This window comes from Gallinula chloropus, assembly GCF_964237585.1.
Source record: "Gallinula chloropus genome assembly, chromosome: 10".
In the NCBI taxonomy this organism is placed as follows: Eukaryota; Metazoa; Chordata; class Aves; order Gruiformes; family Rallidae; genus Gallinula; species Gallinula chloropus.
The window spans coordinates 21,387,270-21,407,202 of NC_140095.1; the positions used below are offsets into that span (position 1 = coordinate 21,387,270).

At 60.4% G+C, this 19,933-nt stretch overlaps 1 protein-coding gene across 1 annotated transcript in view; it reads left to right on the plus strand.

Moving 5' to 3' along the window:
* Positions 1-427: 427 nt before the first annotated feature.
* PCDH1 (protocadherin 1) overlaps positions 428-19,933 on the plus strand; it is a gene marked incomplete at its 5' end in the record, with an annotated part of 53,051 nt that continues 33,545 nt past the window's right edge. The window contains 3 exons of the mRNA XM_084268628.1: positions 428-491; positions 6,402-7,216; positions 8,757-10,949. Of these exons, the coding sequence (XP_084124754.1) occupies positions 428-491; positions 6,402-7,216; positions 8,757-10,949 (3,072 nt within the window). The remainder of the gene's footprint in view (positions 492-6,401; positions 7,217-8,756; positions 10,950-19,933) is intronic.

The window sequence follows — 19,933 nt, forward strand, 5'->3', positions numbered from 1 at the left end:
CGTCCCGGCCTGGCTGGGCTCGGGATCTGATAAGGAGCCGGAGCTCCACCTCCCCGTGGCGGTGGCGGCGAGAGGCGGAGGCAGCGGGGGGGGGGGTGGGGGGGGGAAGGGGCCGTGCCTGCGCTGCGCTTCCCTTGCACATCCTCACACACACCGAGGGACGGAGGCGGGCACGGACGGAGCTGCCCACCGGGGCTGCCGCCAGCCCTGCCGCCGCCGCTCCGCCGGAGGAGCCGCAGCCCCGGCCCGGGGGAGGGGGGCGGTTCCCACGGGATATTTTATTCTTTTATTTTTGCCCCCCCCGCATTTTTCTTTTTTTTTTATTTCTTTTTTTTTTATTTTTTTAATTTAATTTTCATCCGTGGATAACGACCGAGAGGAGCCGGGGGGGTGGGGGGAGCCCGGTCCCGGCGGGGAGGAGGAGGCGATGCAGACGCGGCTGGATCAGCGCGCAAGGAGCCGGCACGGAGCGCAACGCCGTCCGCATCCAAGTAAGAGCTGCGGCAGGGCCGGGAGCCCCCGCCCGCGGCCGCGGAGAGAGCTGCGGAGCGGTGCGGGATGCCCCGGGCGGGAACCCGCCGCTGTGCGGGAGCGCGGAGCCGGGCGGCGGCGGGGGGAGCGGCGCTGGCGAGCATCCCGCGTCCCTCCGCGCCTTTCCGCGCCGGGGTGCGCAGGCGGCGGCACCGAGGCGCGGGGCTCAGCGCGGGGCTCAGGCGACTCCCGGTTACCGGTCCCGGGCGGCGCTGCCACTTGTTGTGCGGCGCGGAGCGGGACCAGCCCCGGCGCGGGCAGGGTGGGCGGTGTGATGGGGGGCTGCGGGGGGGGTGTGCGGCTGCGTCGGCGTGAGCCTGTGGCTTGGTGCCGGGGTTTGGGGGTTGATTTATTCCCCAGCGGGGTTGGCTCTGGCTCTGTGTGTGTCCCCCCGCAGCCCGAGGTGTGCTCCCGCCGTGCGAGCTCGGCTCGGGGTGCGCTGGTGCGTGGGAACGAGGGAAGTTGCGGGGGAGCCGGGAGCCGGGAGCGGGGTCGTGCGTGTGCGGGGTTGTGCGTGGAGCGGGGCTGCCGGGCAGGTGTGCGCGCCTGTGTTGGCGACGGGGTGCGTGCGGCGCTGGGCTGGGGGTTACTGGTGTGCGTGCCGACGAGCGGGTTGCGTGGGTGTGCGGGGAGCGGGGTGTGTGTCGGTGTGTTCTGGAGGGAGTTGTGGGGGGAATATGCGTGAGGGTGAGCGTGGCGGCGGGACGTGCGTGCCCGCACCTTACAAAATCCCTGTCTCCCTGCCCGTTCGCCAGGCTGAGCGTGAAGCCGGTGCCGGGAGAGCGGCTCCCGTCTGTTTTCCACGGGTGTGTGCGTGGATGTGTGCAGCGTGGGTGTGCGGGAGGCGCCCCCCCAGCTCCCTCCATCCCTCCTCCCCGTTCATCCCCCGGTGCTCGCCGCGGGCAGCGGCGGAGCTGGGCGCTCCGTGCCCGGAGCCGGCGCTGCCAGGGCGCTGCCGGTTTATGGGGGAACCTCGGTGCGGGCAGCCCCGCCGGGGGCCGGGGAGCCTCGGCCGCAGCGATCGCGGAGCGGAGCCCGGCCTCCATCCTCCCGTCGCAGCCGGAGGGCGCGGGTGGAGGCCGGGAGCCGCGGTTCTCTCCGGCACCCTGCGAGATAGGGGGTCCCCTGTCCCCCCTCCCTAAGCCCCTCCTCCTCGGCCCCTCCAGGCGGCGGTCCTGGGGGGAGCCGCTCTCGCTGCTGCCGGCTCCCCGCGGCCCTGCCGGGGTGGTTCAGGCCCGCGACATTTTTGCCTTCCCCCAGGTCCCCCCCTCCAGGCCGGGACATCGAGTAGGATCGGGGGGAGGGCGGAGGGCAGGAGCCCGTGGGAGCTGTGGGGACCCCCGGGGTGGGAGGATGGTGGCTGCCGCCCTAGGGAGGCTCTGACAGGTCCCTGCCTCGCTGGCTGCCGGAGTTGGAAAGGATGTGGAGAGGGAGGCAGGAGGAGGGAGGGCCCCGGGTTTCGCCCTCTTTGTTGGGGCTAAAGCGGTTCACAAGCAAGTGGGGTTCCTCGTCGGGGGTGGGGGGGTGCTCCGGCTCAGGGTACTTGGGCCCGGCTTGTATAAACGCTGAGCAGCTGCAGTGGCAGCCGGAGCCCAAGGAAACCGTGGGACGTGCCACAAAATGCCCAGGATTCAGCCCGTCGGTGCCTTCGATGCCGAACTGAACACCAGCGGCCGTTTTTCGGACAATATGGCCCTGGGTGGCAGCCCCTCGCCCCGAGCGCAGCCGTGGTTGTCATTTGCCGCTTTGCTCGGATGCTGCTCCCGCTCCGAGCGGCAGAGCAGAGCCGGGGGGATGGGGGCTGGGGGAGGCGGGGTGGGTCGGGGAGGTTGGGGATTAGTACTTGTGTGCTTAGTGCAGGGTTTGGATGGACTTGTAAGCACGGCTGGAAGCCACGCCATCAGCCGCTGGGAGCGAGAGGAGGGTGGACGTTGGTGCCCGTTCCCGGAGCGCTGCTGCCTTGGTGGAACGGGGCCAAGGGGCTGTGGGAATCGCAGGGAGCACAGGCTTGTTCAAGCACTTGCTTAAATTCACGGTGCTTTATAACCTCTCTCTCTCTCATTAGGGCTTGTTTTTTGTGTTGGGTTTTATTGTTGGGGGGGGTAGCTGAATTCTGTAGGGTTTTGCATGCCACTGTCCTCTGAGAGCTTCCCAGTCATGCATTAAGCAGCGTGACTAACGCCTCTCTCATGTGGTTCAGTCTCTCTCTCGCACTCTCCCCGTAGGGAGAATTGTGTGTGTGGAGGAATAGTTGTTTTGGGAGGGGTTTTTATTTTTAAGAGCTCCGTGCCCCGCCAGCAGGTCGGAAAAAAAGGTGCCTGGCACTGGCGAAGAAAGTGTGGGATGCTCCTTAGATCCCATGGGAAAATAGCCCGGTGCCTTGGACTGGCCCCTGGGAAGGCTCCGTCTCCTGCACAGACGTGCTCTGCCCTGGTGGTGGAGGCTTCCGCCTCCTCCTCCTCCTCCTCACACCCAGCTCTGCGCTGTGTCATTCGCACCCCCAGGCACCGAGCAGGATTCCTTACCCTGCCAACCCCAGGCCCCCCACATTCCCCCAGCAGTCCCTTGCGATGGTGCTGCTCAGGTTCCCAGCCCCTCTCTTCCTCCAGCCTCCCTGTTTGGGAGGTTTCCTTCACCTGTGGGAATGGGTCTCGTGTTCAGGCCCTGTTCCCGTTTCCGGAGCAGAAGGCACGGGTGCTGGGCACCCCTGGGTGACTCTCTTCCTCCTGGCACAGGGTGCGTGGCCTTTCAAGCTCCCCAGGCCCTCCTTCCTGGTTCAGTCAGGGCCATGTGAGGGAGGCATCGCCCAGCACTGGGACTTTCACCTTTACCTACGATCTTCCACCTCACATGAAGGCTTAGTCAGGACTGGCGCTACGTCATCATCAGCCTGGCCCTGCCTAATGCAAACAGGCTTGTGCAAACAGCCCAGCGGCAGGCGCGGCTGTGACTCCCTGACTCCCGGCCAGGGCATCCTCCGGGACCACCGTCCCAGAGGCTGGTGATGCCTGTCCTCCCCTTCTCCCCATCCTTGCCGCATAGCCATTCCCAAAGGGAGTGCAGGGCAGCGGGGTGAGGGAGCTCAGTGTGGGTTTGGACACCCTGTGAGGGCAGGTGGATACATGTTGGGGCGGAGGGGATCCCGTGCGAGTGCACACGCATGCTATGGGCAGGCACACGTGTGACCTAGCCTGGGCATGCCACACGTACCCCAGTGCAAATGCCCCCAACGCAGGGTGACATCACCCAGATGCACACCCGGCGGTGGCAGGGGCGTGTGCGCACGCTCCCCCCGTGCAGGCACACGCGTTGCTTGGTGCACACACACGTGCAAGAATGCAAAGGGGTGCCTGGTGCACAGGCTGTCCCTGTGCAGGCACGGCCGTGCTCCTCTCAGAGCCTGCAGACGTGTGGCACACCTTGCTAAGGCACACGTGTGCCTGTGTCTGCTTTGTCCTATGGACACGGATGCCATCATGCTCAGCGCAGACATACGTGTGCACATGTATGTGCACATGTATGTGCATCGCTGGGCTCTCCTGGTGTCGATGCAGGGATGTTTCTGCCCAGCTTCTGACCTCCTCCATCCTCAGCCCTGTGCAGGGATGGAAGGCTTGTCTTCTTCATCCCTTCCTCCTGGGGACATCCATCTCGGAGGTGCCTGCACACAGCCCCAATCTGGGCAGGTGTACGTGTCCTCAGCAAGGTGGGAGTACTGCTTACCTGCAGGAAGGGTGCTCACTGGACAAGGAAGAAGAGTCAAGCTAGGCTTCAGGACCATCGTTTCATCTTTGGAAACAGAGATATGTTTTTACCTGAGGAGGGAGACCTCCTCTCTTCTCTGCCACCAATGAGGCACTTGTCTGTGAGAATGTGGAGGGATGGAGGGACTGGGAGCTTGATGGCTTGGACAGGGTGTGCCACTTGTAGAGGATCTGCACAATGCCAGGTTAACTGGGAACTGGGAACTTGCTATGTGGCACCATGAAGGGGAGATGATGGAGGAGAGCTCGCCCATCCCACAGGCTGGGTGCAGAGCATGGAGAGGGCGGGCGATGGCAGTGAGGAGAGAGCATTGCTGCTGTGGGGCCATGGCAGGCGCCCCACATCTGCCTAAAATCGATGAATTTGGACATCTGTCCAAGAAATCAACGCGGACGTTGATGTTAGGGCACCCAACCACTGTGCTTCCTGGATGTGGGTGGGCTGGGCTGCCCCCTTCATGCTCACAGCTTGGCAGAGCAAGGTGTGTTCCCAGAGCGGAAAGCGGGGGACAGGAAAGCTGGTGTCCCACCACGGCACTAGGCAGAGGCTTGGTGACAGGGCATGTGGCTTGGCGCAGAAGGGGACAGTCTGTGTGGGGCTGGCCGCACGCCTGGCACTGCCTCTGCAGTGTGTGCATACTGGGAGGAGGTTTCCAGTGGCTGGGTGCCTGCGGTGCAGCGTGTGCAGTGTGTGTGTCTCTGCAATGCAGGGGGGCACTACTTCTGTCCCTGCCTCTGCAGCAGGTGGGGTGGACACTGGCACCGGGTGGGCAGTGAGCGTGGGGCTGTCCCCATGGGGCAGGGTGGGCACCCAGTTGCATGCCTGCAGTGTCCCAGTCTGGAGTGGGAGGGAATGGGGAAGGAACAGTGTGCCTGCAGTGAGCGGAGAGGGATCAGTGTTTGCCGGTGCAGGGTGCGGGGTTGCCTAGTGACTGTGCAGCAGAGGGGAGATGCTGTGCCTGCCATTGCAGTGAGCTGGGGCTGTGCAGTGCCGCTGCTTGTGGGGGGAGGCACAGGGTCTGCCCCACGGGGTGCTCCTGCACTGCAGTGCGGGGTGGGCAGTGTCCCCCCCAACCCTCTAATACGGGGTTGGGCAGTGCCCTTCTTTCTGTGAGGGGTGCAGGTGGGTGGCAGTGCCCCTGTGCAGTGCCAGATGGATGATGCACCGGGCTCCTGCATCCCTGCAGTGCTGGATGGGTGGTGCCTTTGCAGTGCTGGCAGTGCTGCTGTGCCAGCAGTGCAGGGGGAGGGCACTGCCGCCCTGGCCAGTGATGGGTGTGCATTATTCCCTGCAGTGCAGGCAGCATCCTGAATCCCTGCAGTGCAGGGTGGGTGGCAGCCCTGTACCCTGCCAGTGCCCCGTGTCCCTGCAGTGCAGGGTGGGTGGCAGCCCTGTACCCTGCCAGTGCCCCGTGTCCCTGCGGTGCTGGGTGGGTGACAGCCCTGCACCCCAGCAGTGCCCTGTGTCCCTGCAGTGCTGGGTGGGTGACAGCCCTGCACCCCGCTGTAGCAGGCAGAGCCCCCCCTGTGCCCCACTTTTGGTGCTCCTGTTTCTGCAGGGCTGGCAGAGGAGCGCAGTGCCTCTGCGTCCCCGCCGTGCGTGGCAGGCAGTGCCCCTGCAGTGCGTGGCACACAATGCTCCTGTGTTTCTGTGGTGAGAAGCAGTCTCTGAGCCTGGCCGGCTCCCATCGGGTTGCTGGCAGCAGGCTGCGTGCAGTCCACCCTGTTAGTGTGCCTCGTTGGGTCTAATTACAGTTTGCGTGGTGACGAGGAGGGTGGACAGTGGCAGGAGTGGCTTCCTGCGAGGGACAGGAAGCCGGGCTGAGGTTTCGGTGACTGGGTGTTGCAGGAACTTCACAAGCTGGGACTGGTCCTGCCGGGCACTTCACTTGTGGAGGCTGCCAGGAGACAGCGGCTGGGGCCAGCTCTGCCCGCTGTGCCCCTAAAGCCCTGTTCCTTTGGTGGGGGGGAGGCTGCTTGGGCTCCACGCGCAGTCCTGCATGGCACAGGGGGTGCACCCAAACAGGTATGTCATGTAGGTGGGCTTGGGGCAGTCCTGGGGGCTTGGGGCTGCCTAACCTCTGGTGTCTGTGTATCTCCTTCCAGCTCCCCTGCAGTGCAGGATGAAACCACTGGCATCCTGCCTGGGCCTGTGGCTCCTCTTCCAGCTCCCTGCCCTGGTCTCTGGGATGCGTGTGGTCTACAAAGTGCAGGAGGAACAACCCCCCAACACCCTCATAGGGAGCCTGGCCTCCGACTACGGCTTCCCAGACGTGGGACACCTCTACAAGCTGGAAGTGGGGGCCCCATACCTACGTGTGGACGGCAAGACTGGGGACATCTACACCACAGAGACCTCCATCGACCGGGAGAGCTTGCACGAGTGCCAGCACCTCCTGCCCGGAGAACCCTGCTTCCTGGAGTTTGAAGTGTCCATCACTGACTTGATCTTGAACAGCAGCCCACGCCTGCTCGAGGGGCAGATAGAGGTGCTCGATATCAATGACAACACCCCCAACTTTGCCTCGCCCGTCCTCACCCTGTCCATCCCCGAAAACACCAACATTGGGACGCTCTTCCCCATCCCCCTGGCCATGGACCGGGACTCGGGCCCCAATGGTGTTGCCTCCTACGAGCTGACGGCTGGTCCAGAGGCACAGGAGCTCTTTGGGCTGCAGGTGGCTGAGGATCAGGAGGAGAAGCAGCCGCAGCTCATCGTCATGGGGAACCTGGACCGCGAGCAGTGGGACTCCTATGACCTGACCATCAAGGTGCAGGACGGAGGCAACCCGCCACGGGCGAGCAGCGCCCTGCTTCGCATCACCATCCTGGACATGAACGACAACGCACCCAAGTTTGAGAAGGCCCTGTACGAGGCAGAGCTCTCTGAGAACAGCCCCGTGGGGCACTCTGTCCTCCAGGTGAGTGTGTGTGGGGGCTTTCTTCTCCTCCCCAGCTTGGCTGCAGCGGGGACAAGCCAGGGAGCGTTTGCGGGGTCGCGTGCTGCTACGGTTCCTCAGGGGAGGAGGGTGCCTAGAAGGGTTGTGTGCTGTGGGACCCCACCTTGTCACCTGGGGCCGTGGGCAGGCAGGTCCCTGGGGTGTCACATATGGTAACACGAGGTTGGAGAGGATGCGCAGGAAGGTGTGGTGGAGGAGGGGGGGAGGTCTGCAGGACAGGACTGAGGGGCTGCAGCAGGGACAGTGGGTGTGTGGCAGCAAGGTTATGGGAAGCAGGTCCACGGGGGAGCCTGGCTTCATGCCAGACTGGTCTCAATGCTGCCCACAGACAAGACATAGACCCTTTCATAAGTTGTGTTCCCTCCGCCGCTCCATGGAAACTTGAGCTCGCACAGGAGATGGGGAGGGGGGGGGCAGGCAGCATCTCTACTGCCTCTCTGGAGGGGCTGCCCGAGACCCCGGGGGTGCCTTGCTGTCTGCAGGGGCCAGGGGCTCTGCCCTGTCTCAGGCAATGGCACAGACTGGCCCAGGGAACCCAAGGGGGATGGATCTCAGTGGATTTGGCTTGGAGGGGGCATTGAGATGATAGTAACCGACATCTGTTTATCTGCAGCTGCCATCTTAATAAGCGGAGCGTGGCCAGCTCTCATCTGCTTGCTAATTCTGATGTGAATTTTTTTAAGAATTCATTTTTCACTGTTAAGAGAATGGAAGTTGGAAGCAGATAAGGGAGCTGCACGGCCGGGAGGAGAATGGGCTGCGACGCCGTGGCTGCCATTGCTCAGCTTTTATCTTTCAGGGGGAAAATGACTTCCTCCTTTTTTTTTGTGAGTGGAGGTAAAAGGTGGAATTTACATTTAACAACTTTCGTTCCCCATCCAAATCTGCTGAGCAAGATAACGGCAGAGCAGCAAATGGTGCAGAGAAGAGGCTGCTCGGAGAGCCGATTAGGGAGGCAAATGTTAGACAAACCTCATCTTCTTTAGAAAGCAAATAATAGGCGTAGAGGCAGGTTTATGTGAATGCAGAGCTCCTGACGGGCGCACAGGGATGGCTGGTGCTGTGCAGGGCTTAGGCAGCCCCATTCCCTGCCTGGCTGCATCCCTGAATGGCAGGACGGAGTTGCTGTGGCTCTGTGCATCCTCACCTCCCTCCCCATCCCCTCCTCAAGCCTGTATTCAGGGAGGGTTTTGCAGAGCTGGTACAGCCAGAGCTCGTCCCTCCACACTGCTGCCTGGGTTGTGGCAGCAAGGGTTCCCGAAGGATTCCCTGCATGCCAGGAGGGGAGCCGGCTGACCGGCTCAGCCGGTTTCACCGGCAGAGCAAGGAGAAGCCTCTGTGCTGGAGGGCCGCTCCCAGCTGCTCTGCCGGTCCCAGGCTCTGCCCATAGTCCTTGGCCCCAGAAGAGGAAATCCTGGTTTTTCTCCCCCAGCCATCCCCAGAGGCCGTGGCAGTGTGGTGGTTTGCCCTCCCGCTCATCATTTCTCCCTCCATCCCCCAGGTGAAAGCCAACGACTCGGACCAGGGTGCCAATGCCGAAATTGATTACTCCTTCCACCAAGCCTCGGACATGGTGCGCCGGCTGCTGCGCCTGGACCGCGCCACGGGGCTCATCACCGTGCAGGGGCCCATTGACCGTGAGGACGTCAATATCCTCAAGTTCTCTGTCATGGCCAAGGACAAGGGGGCCAACCCCAAGAGTGCCCGCACCCAGGTGGTGGTGACTATCAAGGACATGAACGACAACGCACCCTCCATAGAGATACGGGGCATCGGGCTCGTCACCCACCAGGATGGCATGGCAAACATCTCGGAGGACGTGCCAGTAGAGACAGCAGTGGCTCTGGTGCAGGTGTCCGACCGAGATGAAGGTGAAAACGCCGTGGTGACCTGCGTGGTCGCTGGTGACGTCCCATTCCAGCTGCGGCAGGCTAGTGAAACAGGGAGTGACAGCAAGAAGAAGTACTTCCTGCAGACCACCACGCCGCTGGACTACGAGTCAGTGAAGGAGTACACGATTGAGATTGTGGCGGTGGATTCGGGGAACCCGCCCCTCTCCAGCACCAACTCTTTGAAGGTGCAGGTGGTGGACGTCAATGACAATGCGCCTGTCTTCAGCCAGAGCTTCACCGAGGTGGCCTTCCCTGAGAACAATGAGCCCGACGACCTGGTGATGGAGGTGAGTGCCAGTGATGCTGACAGTGGCTCCAACGCCAAGCTGGTTTACTCCCTCGTGACGGACCCCGCCTCCAAAGGCTCCTTCACCATTGACCCTGACTCTGGAGAGATCCGGGTGAAAGCGGTGCTGGACCGAGAGCAGCGGGAACGCTATGAGTTCTTGGTGGTGGCGGCAGACAAGGGCAGCCCCAGCCTCAAGGGCACAGCGTCTGTGGCCATCAATGTCATGGACAGGAATGACAACGACCCCAAGTTCATGCTGAGCGGCTACAACTTCTCAGTGATGGAGAACATGCCACCCCTCAGCCCCGTGGGCATGGTGACGGTGATCGATGCTGACAAAGGAGAAAATGCCCGCATCCAGCTGTCGGTGGAGCAAGACAACGGGGATTTTGTCATCCAGAATGGCACTGGCACCATCCTCTCCAGCATCTCTTTTGACCGGGAGCAGCAGAGCACGTATACCTTCCGACTCAAGGCAGTGGATGGTGGGGATCCTCCCAGGTCTGCCTACGTGGGGGTGACCATCAACGTCTTGGATGAGAATGATAATGCCCCCTTCATCACTTCGCCATCCAACGCCACCTACAAGCACATCCTGCCCCACACCAGCCCTGGCCAGCAGGTGAGCAAGGTCAAGGCAGAGGACATTGACTCTGGCGTCAACGCCGAGCTGACCTACAGCATCACGGGAGGCAACCCCTTCGAGCTCTTCCAGATCTCCCCGCACAGTGGAGACATCACCCTGGAGAAGGAGATCCTGCGCAAGCACCATGGCCTACACCGCTTGGTAGTGCGTGTCAACGACAAGGGCAAGCCCTCGCGGCACGGCACGGCGCTGGTGCACTTCTACGTCAACGAGACACTGGCCAACCGCACGCTGCTGGACACGCTGGTGGGGCACAGCCTGGACACGCCGCTTGACATAGACATCGCCGGAGACCCCGAGTACGAGCGCAGCAAGCAGCGAAGCAACATCCTCTTCGGAGTCATCGCCGGCATCGTGGCCGTCACCCTGGTCATCGTGCTGGTCGTCCTGGTGCGCTACTGCCGTCAGCGGGAGGCCAAGAGCGGCTACCAGGCAGGCAAGAAGGAGACCAAGGACCTGTACGCACCCAAGCAGGCCAGCAAGAGTGGTAAGAGCAAGGGCAAGGTGAAGAAGAGCAAGTCTCCGAAGCCGCCCAAGCCCACGGAGGATGAGGAGGAGACAGGGCTGCAGAAGTCCCTCAAGTTCAACCTCATGAACGACTCTGTCAGTGACAGCCCCCGAATCCACCTGCCCCTCAACTACCCACCGGGCAGCCCTGACCTGGGCCGCCACTACCGCTCCAACTCGCCGCTGCCCTCCATCCAGCTGCAGCCGCAGTCGCCCTCCGCCTCCAAGAAGCACCAAGTGGTGCAGGACCTGCCGGCCACCAACACCTTTGTTGGCACCGGGGACAACAACTCGACGGGCTCCGAGCAGTACTCAGACTACAGCTACCGCACCAACCCCCAGAAATACACCAACAAGCAGGTAGGAGAGCTCATCCTGCGGCCGGCAGCCGCCCCCCCCCTGCACCGGGGACCCATCTGGACAGAGGTGTGGGAGTGAGCGTGGACTGGTCCCCAGCCCTGCATGTGTGGCCTGGGGGGCTGGCGGAGGACTACCCTGGAGCCGAGCCACGGAGCCTGGTCGTGGGGAGGGGAGGGGGTGGGGATGGTGGAGGAGGAGGACAAAAAAAACCCTGTCAGAACCCTTTTCGGAGTGCCCAGGGGCTGGGTCCTGGTGGCGCTGCCCGGGTGATGGTGATGCGATGGGCACTGCATGCGTGTGCCTCTGCATGTGGAGCTCGGGGGAGGGACTCCCACCCGCCCAGGTCCCCCGTGGGGGACTGGGTCTAAGCGCACTAGGGAGGGGGGCACTGCCTGCCCTCCCACCCATCCCTTCGCTTGGGCTGACTCGTGGGGAGGAGGCACTGGTCCTGCTCCTGCCACAGCTCTGTGCTGCTGTTCTCCAGCCCTGCCCCGTCCGGGGAGCAGCGAGGAAGGCACCAGCCTTGCTGTGTCCAGCCCGGCTCCACTGGTGGGGCTGAGCCTTTCATCACCCCTGTGCAAAAGCTGCCTGAAAGGGAGCTTTGCCCCGGCTGTGACTGCCCAGGCAGGTGGGGCTGGGTGGAGGATCAAAGCGCTGCCTTTTTCTCAGGCTCAGGCTCCGCTTCCCCTGGGCTTGGGCCCTCTGCCATAGCCGGCTCGGTGAAAACCGGGCTTCCCTTCACGTTAGCATCGGGCCCGGAGCTACAGCTCCTTGGGAGCCGTGCGGAGGAGGAGAGCGGATCTGATCCCGGCGGCTGGGATGCTTCCAGGCAGAGTGGGTCCTGCCATGCCCCAGGGCTGGGGCTGGGGGCTGGAGGAATGGGGCACCGGGGTCTCTGCTGCGTGCTGCGGTCGGGTCACTGCTCTTGGTCTAGCCAGGGAGTTCTGCTGCGTGTGGGGCTGGGTGGAAGCAGGTCTTGGCTGTGGATGGGGAAGGGGGCTGCTGGCTGGTGTGCACTGGAGCTTGGTGCTGTCCCAGGAGGTGATGGGATGAGCCCAGAGCTTGCGGCGGGACCCTCTTAACCTCGGGCTGTCTGGCCAGTTAGCTTGCACCACGTTTCTGCTTTGGCGCCTGTCCGGTCTGTCCTTAACTAGCTAGGCAGGGAGAGGGGGGATGAGTGCCTGCAGCTTTGCCTTCCTCCTGGGGCCCCCTGGGTTAGGACCACCCACTGCCCTCCGTGCTGTACCCTCTGTGCCCTGCGGAGACCCCTGCTACCTCCTTTGTATCCCGGTGAGTGGCAGGCTGGGCTCCTGCCGTGGGGCTGAGCTCAGCTGCCCTGTTTGATTTGACTTCAATAAAGTTTTCTATTTTTGACCGGTTGTGCCTTATTTTCCCTGCTGCCCCTGAAGATGCTCTTGCTCCCAGCAATTTCCCAGGCATGTTTTTTCACATCCTTGGCCTCTGGAGCATCCAGGCCCCATAGCACCCAGAGGTGATGTGCATGCAGGCCAGCCATCCCCACAAGCCCTCCACCCTGCCCTAGAGTGGTCAGTCCAGAGCTGTCCCAGTACTGACCCCCCCCCCCTCCCCATATTGATGTCTCCCATCTTCAATCGCTACCTGGCCCTCTAGGCAGACAGCTTCCCCCTGAACACAGTTCACAACACATGCATGTACACAGACACACGTGTGTGGATGTGGAGGCCATCTGAGCTATAGACCAGCCAGCCTAGCTGTATCCCACCCCAGTGTCCCCCTGCGCAGCTTCTCCTGGTTCATCCCCATGTCCTTCTGAGGCCCACCCGTGTCCCAAAGCCAGCACAGGGAGGAGCAGAACCCCCCCCTCTGCACAGTGCCTGGCTAGCATGACCCAAATCCTGCCAGCCAGGGCTGGAAGACGCCTGCCTCCCACCCGACGCAGTGCTGGAATGAGGACGCACGTGGTTGCAGGTGGAGTTTGGGTGCGTCAGCAGCGATGGGGGGGAAGCAGCTGAAACAAGGGGCTCCCTCCACCCCAGGGTGCAATGGGCACCCTTGCAGCCAAGGAGAGGTTGTCCCAGACAGGCTTGCCGGTGGCAGTGGGGCTGTGGGAGGACAGTGGAGCCAGGCAGCCACGCTCCCCTTAAAGATGGCTTTGCACCCCACCTCCCCCCCCCCAAGGGCAGTCTGGGGGTGATGCTGCTGCTGTGAGGCTTCCTGAGGCTCTTGTTTCCAGCAGGCTGGAGAGAAGATGGATCCTGGTAGGCAGGAGCAGCTCAGCATCCCTTCCCCGGGGTCTGGATGGAACCATCCTACATCCCCCTCCCTCCAGCTCAGGGACCCCCTCCCCAGCTGCACCTTCCTCTTCCTCATGGCCTTTCTTTCAAACCTGGGCAGACATCCCTGTGCCCGTCACACCAGCTTCACCTCTTCCCCAGGGGCTCCAACCAGCCGCACCAGGCTGCCGGGGAAGAGGAGGTCTGACGCTGGGAGAGATTAGATCATCCAGGGAAACCAGTGGTTCTGGCTTTGGTGGTTTCAGCCCTGTGCCAGCCTTGGCTCTCACAGCCTCCTAGTTTGTTTTGCTAACAGCATAAGGTTTTATCTTGAACCGTCCGGGAAGTGTCTGGGCCTCCTAGGCAGGCAGGGCTGGGACCTGCGGGGAGATGCGATGGCTGCAGAGGAGGAAAGGAGTCACCAGCAACCACCTAAATAACTAGTCCCTGCGGGGCTGGGCAGGGCAGTCTGGGGGCTTGGCTCCACGTTGCTCTCTGCTTCCCTTTGGGAACTTTCCGAGAGAAGTTTCCCTTCCTTCCTTGTCCTCAGCAGCTCTTTGATGAACCTGGGGCAAGAACACAACCTCTCAGATGCTGGCGTGGGGAGCGCCTCTTTTCTTTCCAAAGCCTGTCTCCCAGGCTCCATCCATCCTTGGGGGTTTTTCTTATACCAGGGTGGGCTGGGACACATCTTTTCCTGGCTGTGCAAACCTGAGGTTGCGCTGGGTCCTTACAGCCCCCCCCTCTCCCCACCCATATGAGAAGCTGGCTGGAGCCGTGTTCACTTCATCCAGCAACTGTGAGCTCAGCAGAGGTGCCTGCACCTGCCTGCGGGCTCGGGAGCACGGTGCATCATTAATTACTCTCTGCAGGGTGGGGGGGATAAGAGGAATATTCTAACTGTAATGGACAGAAATGAAATCATCTTGTTTTCGAATTTAGCTCAGAGTCTCCATAAATCACAGGTTTAGGTGTTGGCAGATGTCTGGGAAAGTCTCCTACTGTCCTGGGTCAGTGGATTTTCTCAAGGTCATTCACGTGGAATGAGCTAATAAATGGATCCTGTGAGGAGCTGCAGATGGAGCTGAGGGTTCATGGGGGACCTGCCCTGTTTTTCCCCCAGTTTTGGAACGGCACTGTGCTGGGAGCAGTTCCCAGGCACTGCGAGTCAGCTCCTGCCCCAGGGAGCCATTGCGCTTGGTTCAGGTTTGGCTCTGGCGTGCAGAGCCCCAGTGAGGCGGCGTGTCTATGGGGCATGTCTGTGGGGTCCTGGGGGCTGTGGCTTCTGAGCATCAGTGTGGTGCTCAGGGGAGCCAGGGGAGCACGAGAAGGGGCGAGGGTGGGTCGTACGCTGTGCTGGGGAGTTGGTGGGGACACCGAGCATGGCAGGAACGCGCAGTGACTCCTGGTTTCTGGCAGGGAGGGGTCCCTGTGCCTGGGAGAGCACTGTGGGGCTTTTGGGACCCCCAAAATGAAGAGCTTCAGGCACAGGAGGTGAGCAGCCCCGTGGTACAGCCTGGCCTGTGCAGCCAGAGACAGCGTGGGTGTGCGCAGGCTGTGCCGCGGGTGGAGGTGACAGCAGCCCGTGCTCGGCCTGCGCTGCGTGCGTGGGCCATGGCGGCGGGGGGCACACAGCCTGCACCCCACAGAGGTGTCTGTACAGGCTGTGCGGCAGGGCTGGGGGCACGGGGGTGCGCAGTCTGTGTCCTGGCCGGGGGTACAGGCTCTGTCCCCAGAGGGGGTGGCAGCGGGGTGCTGCCTGTGCCGCGGTGGGAGGGGGTGTACGTGGGGGGTACACAGCTGGTACTGCGGGGAGATGCGGCACTGGGTTATGTGCAGGCTGCACTGTGTGTGGGGAGGTGGCAGTGGGGTGTACACAGCCTGTATGTGGCGAGAGGCGATGGTGAGGGGGGGTGTGCATGGCATGCAGCCTTGGGCAGGTGGCGATTCCTCTGCAGGCAGCGTGTCGATGAGGAGGGGGCAGCGCTCACTGTCCCTATCCCATCAAGGAGAGCATCCTGTCTATCCTGCCTGACAGTCCCCGACCCCACCAGCACTCCGGACCTTGTCCCTCACTCCTCTGAATGCTCACCCAGCCAGTGCTACCTGCCTGGGGCTCCTCACGTCGGGCTGCACTGCCTAGGTACCTTGCAGCTTTGGCTGGGTTCCCTCTTCCCACCCTGCCGAGCCAGAGGCAGCTCATTCTTCCCTGCCCTCCTCTTCCTCTCCCTTCTCTGCTCCACAGGGTCTCCCCCGATCGATGCCCTTGGAGCCAGCGCTGGTTTGTGGTGAACACGGGCTTCCCTAGCTGGCATCTGGGGGACTTCTCCTTTCTTCCCACCCCTTTCCTCTCCATCCCTCTCTCCTGATCCTCTGCTCATGCAGTGACCTCCCCTTCCCTGTTGCTTCCCCCCTCTCCCCATCAGTCTCTCCTGATGGGCTGTCTGCTGGCCCCAGTACAGAGGGATGCTGAGCACTCGGCAGCGCAGTGCTGAGCCCCTGGCTGGCTCTGACAGCCGAGCTGTGGATCCTCTGTGCGATGAAAGCGCTGGCTGTGTGGGCAGCCGCCGGGTCCAAGCCGTGCTGATTGATATTCCCAGCACCGCTCTGCCCGCTCGGCCGGGCTCTCAGCTGCAGTGCTGTTCCCTATGCGCACAGAGCAGCCTGGAGCAGGGCCCAGCCCTGCAGCCCGCTTCATCCCTCACCCAAATCCTGGGGCAGAACCCCATGCTGAGGTGGAGTGTGTCCCTGGGTGCTTTGTGGTCCCTCCACCCAGGAAGCAGCCAGGATGCTGTGGATGGGGTGGAGGGTGGGATGTAGCTGGAGGGTGGGGTGCTCCGGGTGAGGACAGAGCTGGGATGTTCTGGGGTGGGATGGAGAGGAGTCTGGGGTAATGAGGGAGTGCATGATGTAGGGGGTAATGAGAGGGTGAGGGATGTAGGGGGTAATGAGGGGGTGAAGGATGTAGGGGATAATGAGAGGGTGTGTGATGTAGGGCAGCACTGGGTGGGGTGTAGCGGGGGAGAGTGAGAGCTAGAGGATGCTGGAATGTTGTGTAGAGTGCAGGGCTCCCTGGGTCAAGAAGGGACAGGGAGCTACTGGAGAGGGTACAGAAAAGGGCTGTGGAGATGCTGAGGGGATGAGAACATCTTTCTTATGAAGTGAGGCTGAGGGACTTGGGGCTTTTTAGCCCAGAGAAGAGTGAGGGGGGATCTTATCAATGCGATGCTTGAACCCACATACACTTGAGAGGTGGATATGTCAAAAGGATGGGCTCAGACTTTGTTCCGTGGTGCCCAGGGACAGGACAAGGGGCACAAACTGGAGCAGAGGAAGTTCTGTGTAACCCTGAGGAGGAACTTCTTCCCTGGGAGGGTGGCAGAGCCCTGGGCCAGGCTGCCCAGAGAGGTTGGGGAGTCTCCATCTCTGGAGACATTCAAACCCCTGATCCTGGACCCTGCCCTGTGCATCCTGCTCTGTGTGACCCTGCTCTGGATCACAGGGGGTGGGACTGGATCATCTCCAGAGCTCCCTGCCAACACCAACCATTTTGTGATTCTGTGATGTGTGGAGCAAAGGGGTGCAGGGCAGCCCTGTGTCCCAGCACTGTGTTGGCTCAGGGTGGGGAAGGCAGCCCCAGGAGGGTGTGGGGCAGCAGCTGTGTGCAAGATCTGTGCGTGGGCTGACTTGTGTCAGCTGTGCTGGGGTGGGCAGCAGGGAGCAGGAGCTGCCCTACATCATCTCTGGGGTCTGGGACGTTTGGGCCTCGCAGTACGCTGCCAAATCTCTCTTCTTCTAAAGGCCACACCCTGTGCCAAGCCCAAGCACCTTCCTCCCCCTCCAACGCTCTGTCCCCACACATACCAGCCGTGGGAGAGCACCTGCCCACGAATCCCAGGGCACAGCCCATCCCCATGGGAGAGCCGAGCTCCTCCGTCCTGCCCTGCTCACCGGTTGGTCCAAGCTGCAGTTACACAACCTGAGCTCTGCTCTTGCAAGAACCAAGATGGTCCATGGAGATTACTCCACAAGGGACTCTGCCTGCCACCCCTGCTCCTTCAGTGCCCAGGAAGCACACAGAGCAGGATTGCTCATGGGCGAGGAGGAGCCTGGCTGCAGGGCCACAGCCCACCTCAGGTCCCCCTGTTCTTGCCACCCCCCCCCCATGCTAGCTGCAGCATCCATCAGTCCAACCTGGATGAAGCCCAGTGGTGGTCACACCTCTGAGAGATGCAGACTCACTCAGACTCCCCACAGTAGGTCCCTCACTGACCTTGTCATATCTCTGGCTTTCTGGATGTCTCAGTCTGCCCCCCTGAGAACCTGCTTTATCCCACCAGCAGTACAGGTTTCCTTTCCTAGTGTGGTTGAGAGGACAAGGGGAAGAGGTCAGACAAAGGCACAGGAAGACAAAACAACTCCCCAGGCTTCCTTAAAAACATCTCCTTGTTTTGCACCAGTGTCTTCCCATGGTGGAAGCTGTTCACTGCCTTGGTCCTGCAGATGCTCACAGGAAGGAGTGGGTGGAGGAGGAGGCTTGTGGCAGTGACCTGCTGGGGGGGGGGCAGGAGAAAGATTGCACTTATCTCATCCTGTACAGCCATTTTGGCATTCACAGCCATGCTTTGTGGATCCTGCCTGAAGATGACCCTGCCCCAAGAGGTAAGCATCCTTCTGAGCACCTCTTGCACAACACCCGCCTCCTCTTGTGCTATCTAAACACTGGTGTCCAATCTAAACTGCTGGGCAGCACCGGTCTGGGCAGGACTCATCAAAGCTGTCTTTAGACCCATCATTTTGGGAGGGCACCTCCTCTTCACCACCTCTCCCTTGGAACGGATCCTGCTCTGTGTGAAGCTCTCAGAGCCTCCTGCCCTGATTCAGCTCCTCTGAGAGGCTCTGAAGGCCCCAGCAACCTGAAAGCCTGGAGCTATTTAGCTCCCCCGTGTCCTGGTTTTCACTTGCTCCAAACTCCCCGATGCTCCTGAGCAGCTGGAAAGCTGCTGCCAGGGAGACTCTGACAGATACCCATTCCTGCTCTGAGGGGGGAACTTCTTGTCTGAGCCCAGGACTGAGATCCTGCTCTAAATGTCTTGCTAATGTGATGTCTGATGTTCCTCTTACACTAATCTGTTAATCTTTCTGCTTCTTCATCAAAAGCTCTCGAGCCCCATAGAAAGTGAAATGAGTGTTTCAGATGTTTGAAGAGCCCTTCCTTATTATTCAGGCTGGGCAAGACCTTTTGGGATGTTTTGATTCAAGACCCTGGGAGTGCCTGGAGGAGCTGGGGCTGGTTTTTATTCCAAGGATTTCAAGTAGATCACAGTTTGTTAGGGACTGTCAGGACTTTTCTTGCCCAGAGAAGAGAGCTCAGAAACCTCTAATGTTCAGGAATATTTTTCCTGAGCCAGGATCTACAAGGTCTGCCCCAAGGACTTGACAGCTCACCTAGGATTTGAGAACACAAAGCTGCCCTCAGCTCATCCATGCCAGGGGTCCTGTGCCAGTGGGGGTGGTAATGCCAGATAAGTGGCCTTAACAAGACTTAAAATATTCTCTTACCTGTTTGATCTCTCCAAATGAAGGCTTGTCTTACCTGTCCTTAGGTTACCTGTGGGTTGCTGCAGACCATCAAAGTGAGGGCTCTGCCGCTGCCTAGGGCACAGACTTAGGGAGTAGACACAGTTCCTTGACCAAGCAGGAGAAGCTTCTGCCCTTTGCCCATGGAAAGAGAGGCAGTTAGAAAACAGGGTTGGCACCAGTGGAAAATTTTCAGTGTGAAATCAGCAAGAATTGTTATTTTTAATTTTCTTTTTTCGGTTCTGGCTCAAGTCAACCCACAGACAGAGGGGCAGGAATGAACCTTTATTTTTCCTAATCATTTCTAGAGGCACAATTCTCACCACCCTTTGTGACTATAGGTTGGTATTTAATTCTTGGCTGGAATTCTGAACTGAAAGTTACCTTTGCAAGAGCATCATTTTTTCGTTTTCCCACGTCAGCAAAGTTATCCCCCCTGCCCCAACTTTGAAACAAGCAGCTCACTTGACAAATGATCTGATTTCAACAAATTGACATTTTTTTTCTATGCAGAGGGTTCTGCTGAAGCATCCCTGGGTTGTTTGGGGTTTTTTTTTTCAGAGTCCTGAGTCTAGGGCTTGGCACCCCCTGAGCTTTCAATACTATCTGTCAGCTCCACTGGGTGCAACTGGGAGCCAGATTAGCTCATTATTTTCCCAGCATTAATTTTCCCACTCTACAGCTGTTGGATTCCCCAAGGGCTTTATTCAAGTGTTAGTCCCAGTCCTGGAACCTTTTTCTCCCTGGGATCTTCAGATGGTTTTAATGTGATTATGAGGCCTCCTGCTGCGTCCAGAGCAATTTCTGCTCTAGAAGGACTATCTACAAAATGGCTCTATTATCAGCTTGAAGGTGATAGACATTTCAGGACACCACGGTCAGCCCAATTTAGACATTATTCCATAAAGATTATGACCCCTTTAGATTTTATGATTCACCCTTCAGATGATTTATTTCCATATTTTCCTTTCCAGTCTTCATTTCACCCAAAGAAAAAAAGCCAAATTGAGCATCCTGGATGGGCTCAGAGCTCTGATAGGCTGAGAGGTTAGGCAATCTCTGTCCTGAGGCTGTCTAAATGGGTTTCTAATTGTGTTAGATCCTGCTATGAGTTAGATAAATTCGATCTGACCAGGCAGGTTGGCACAG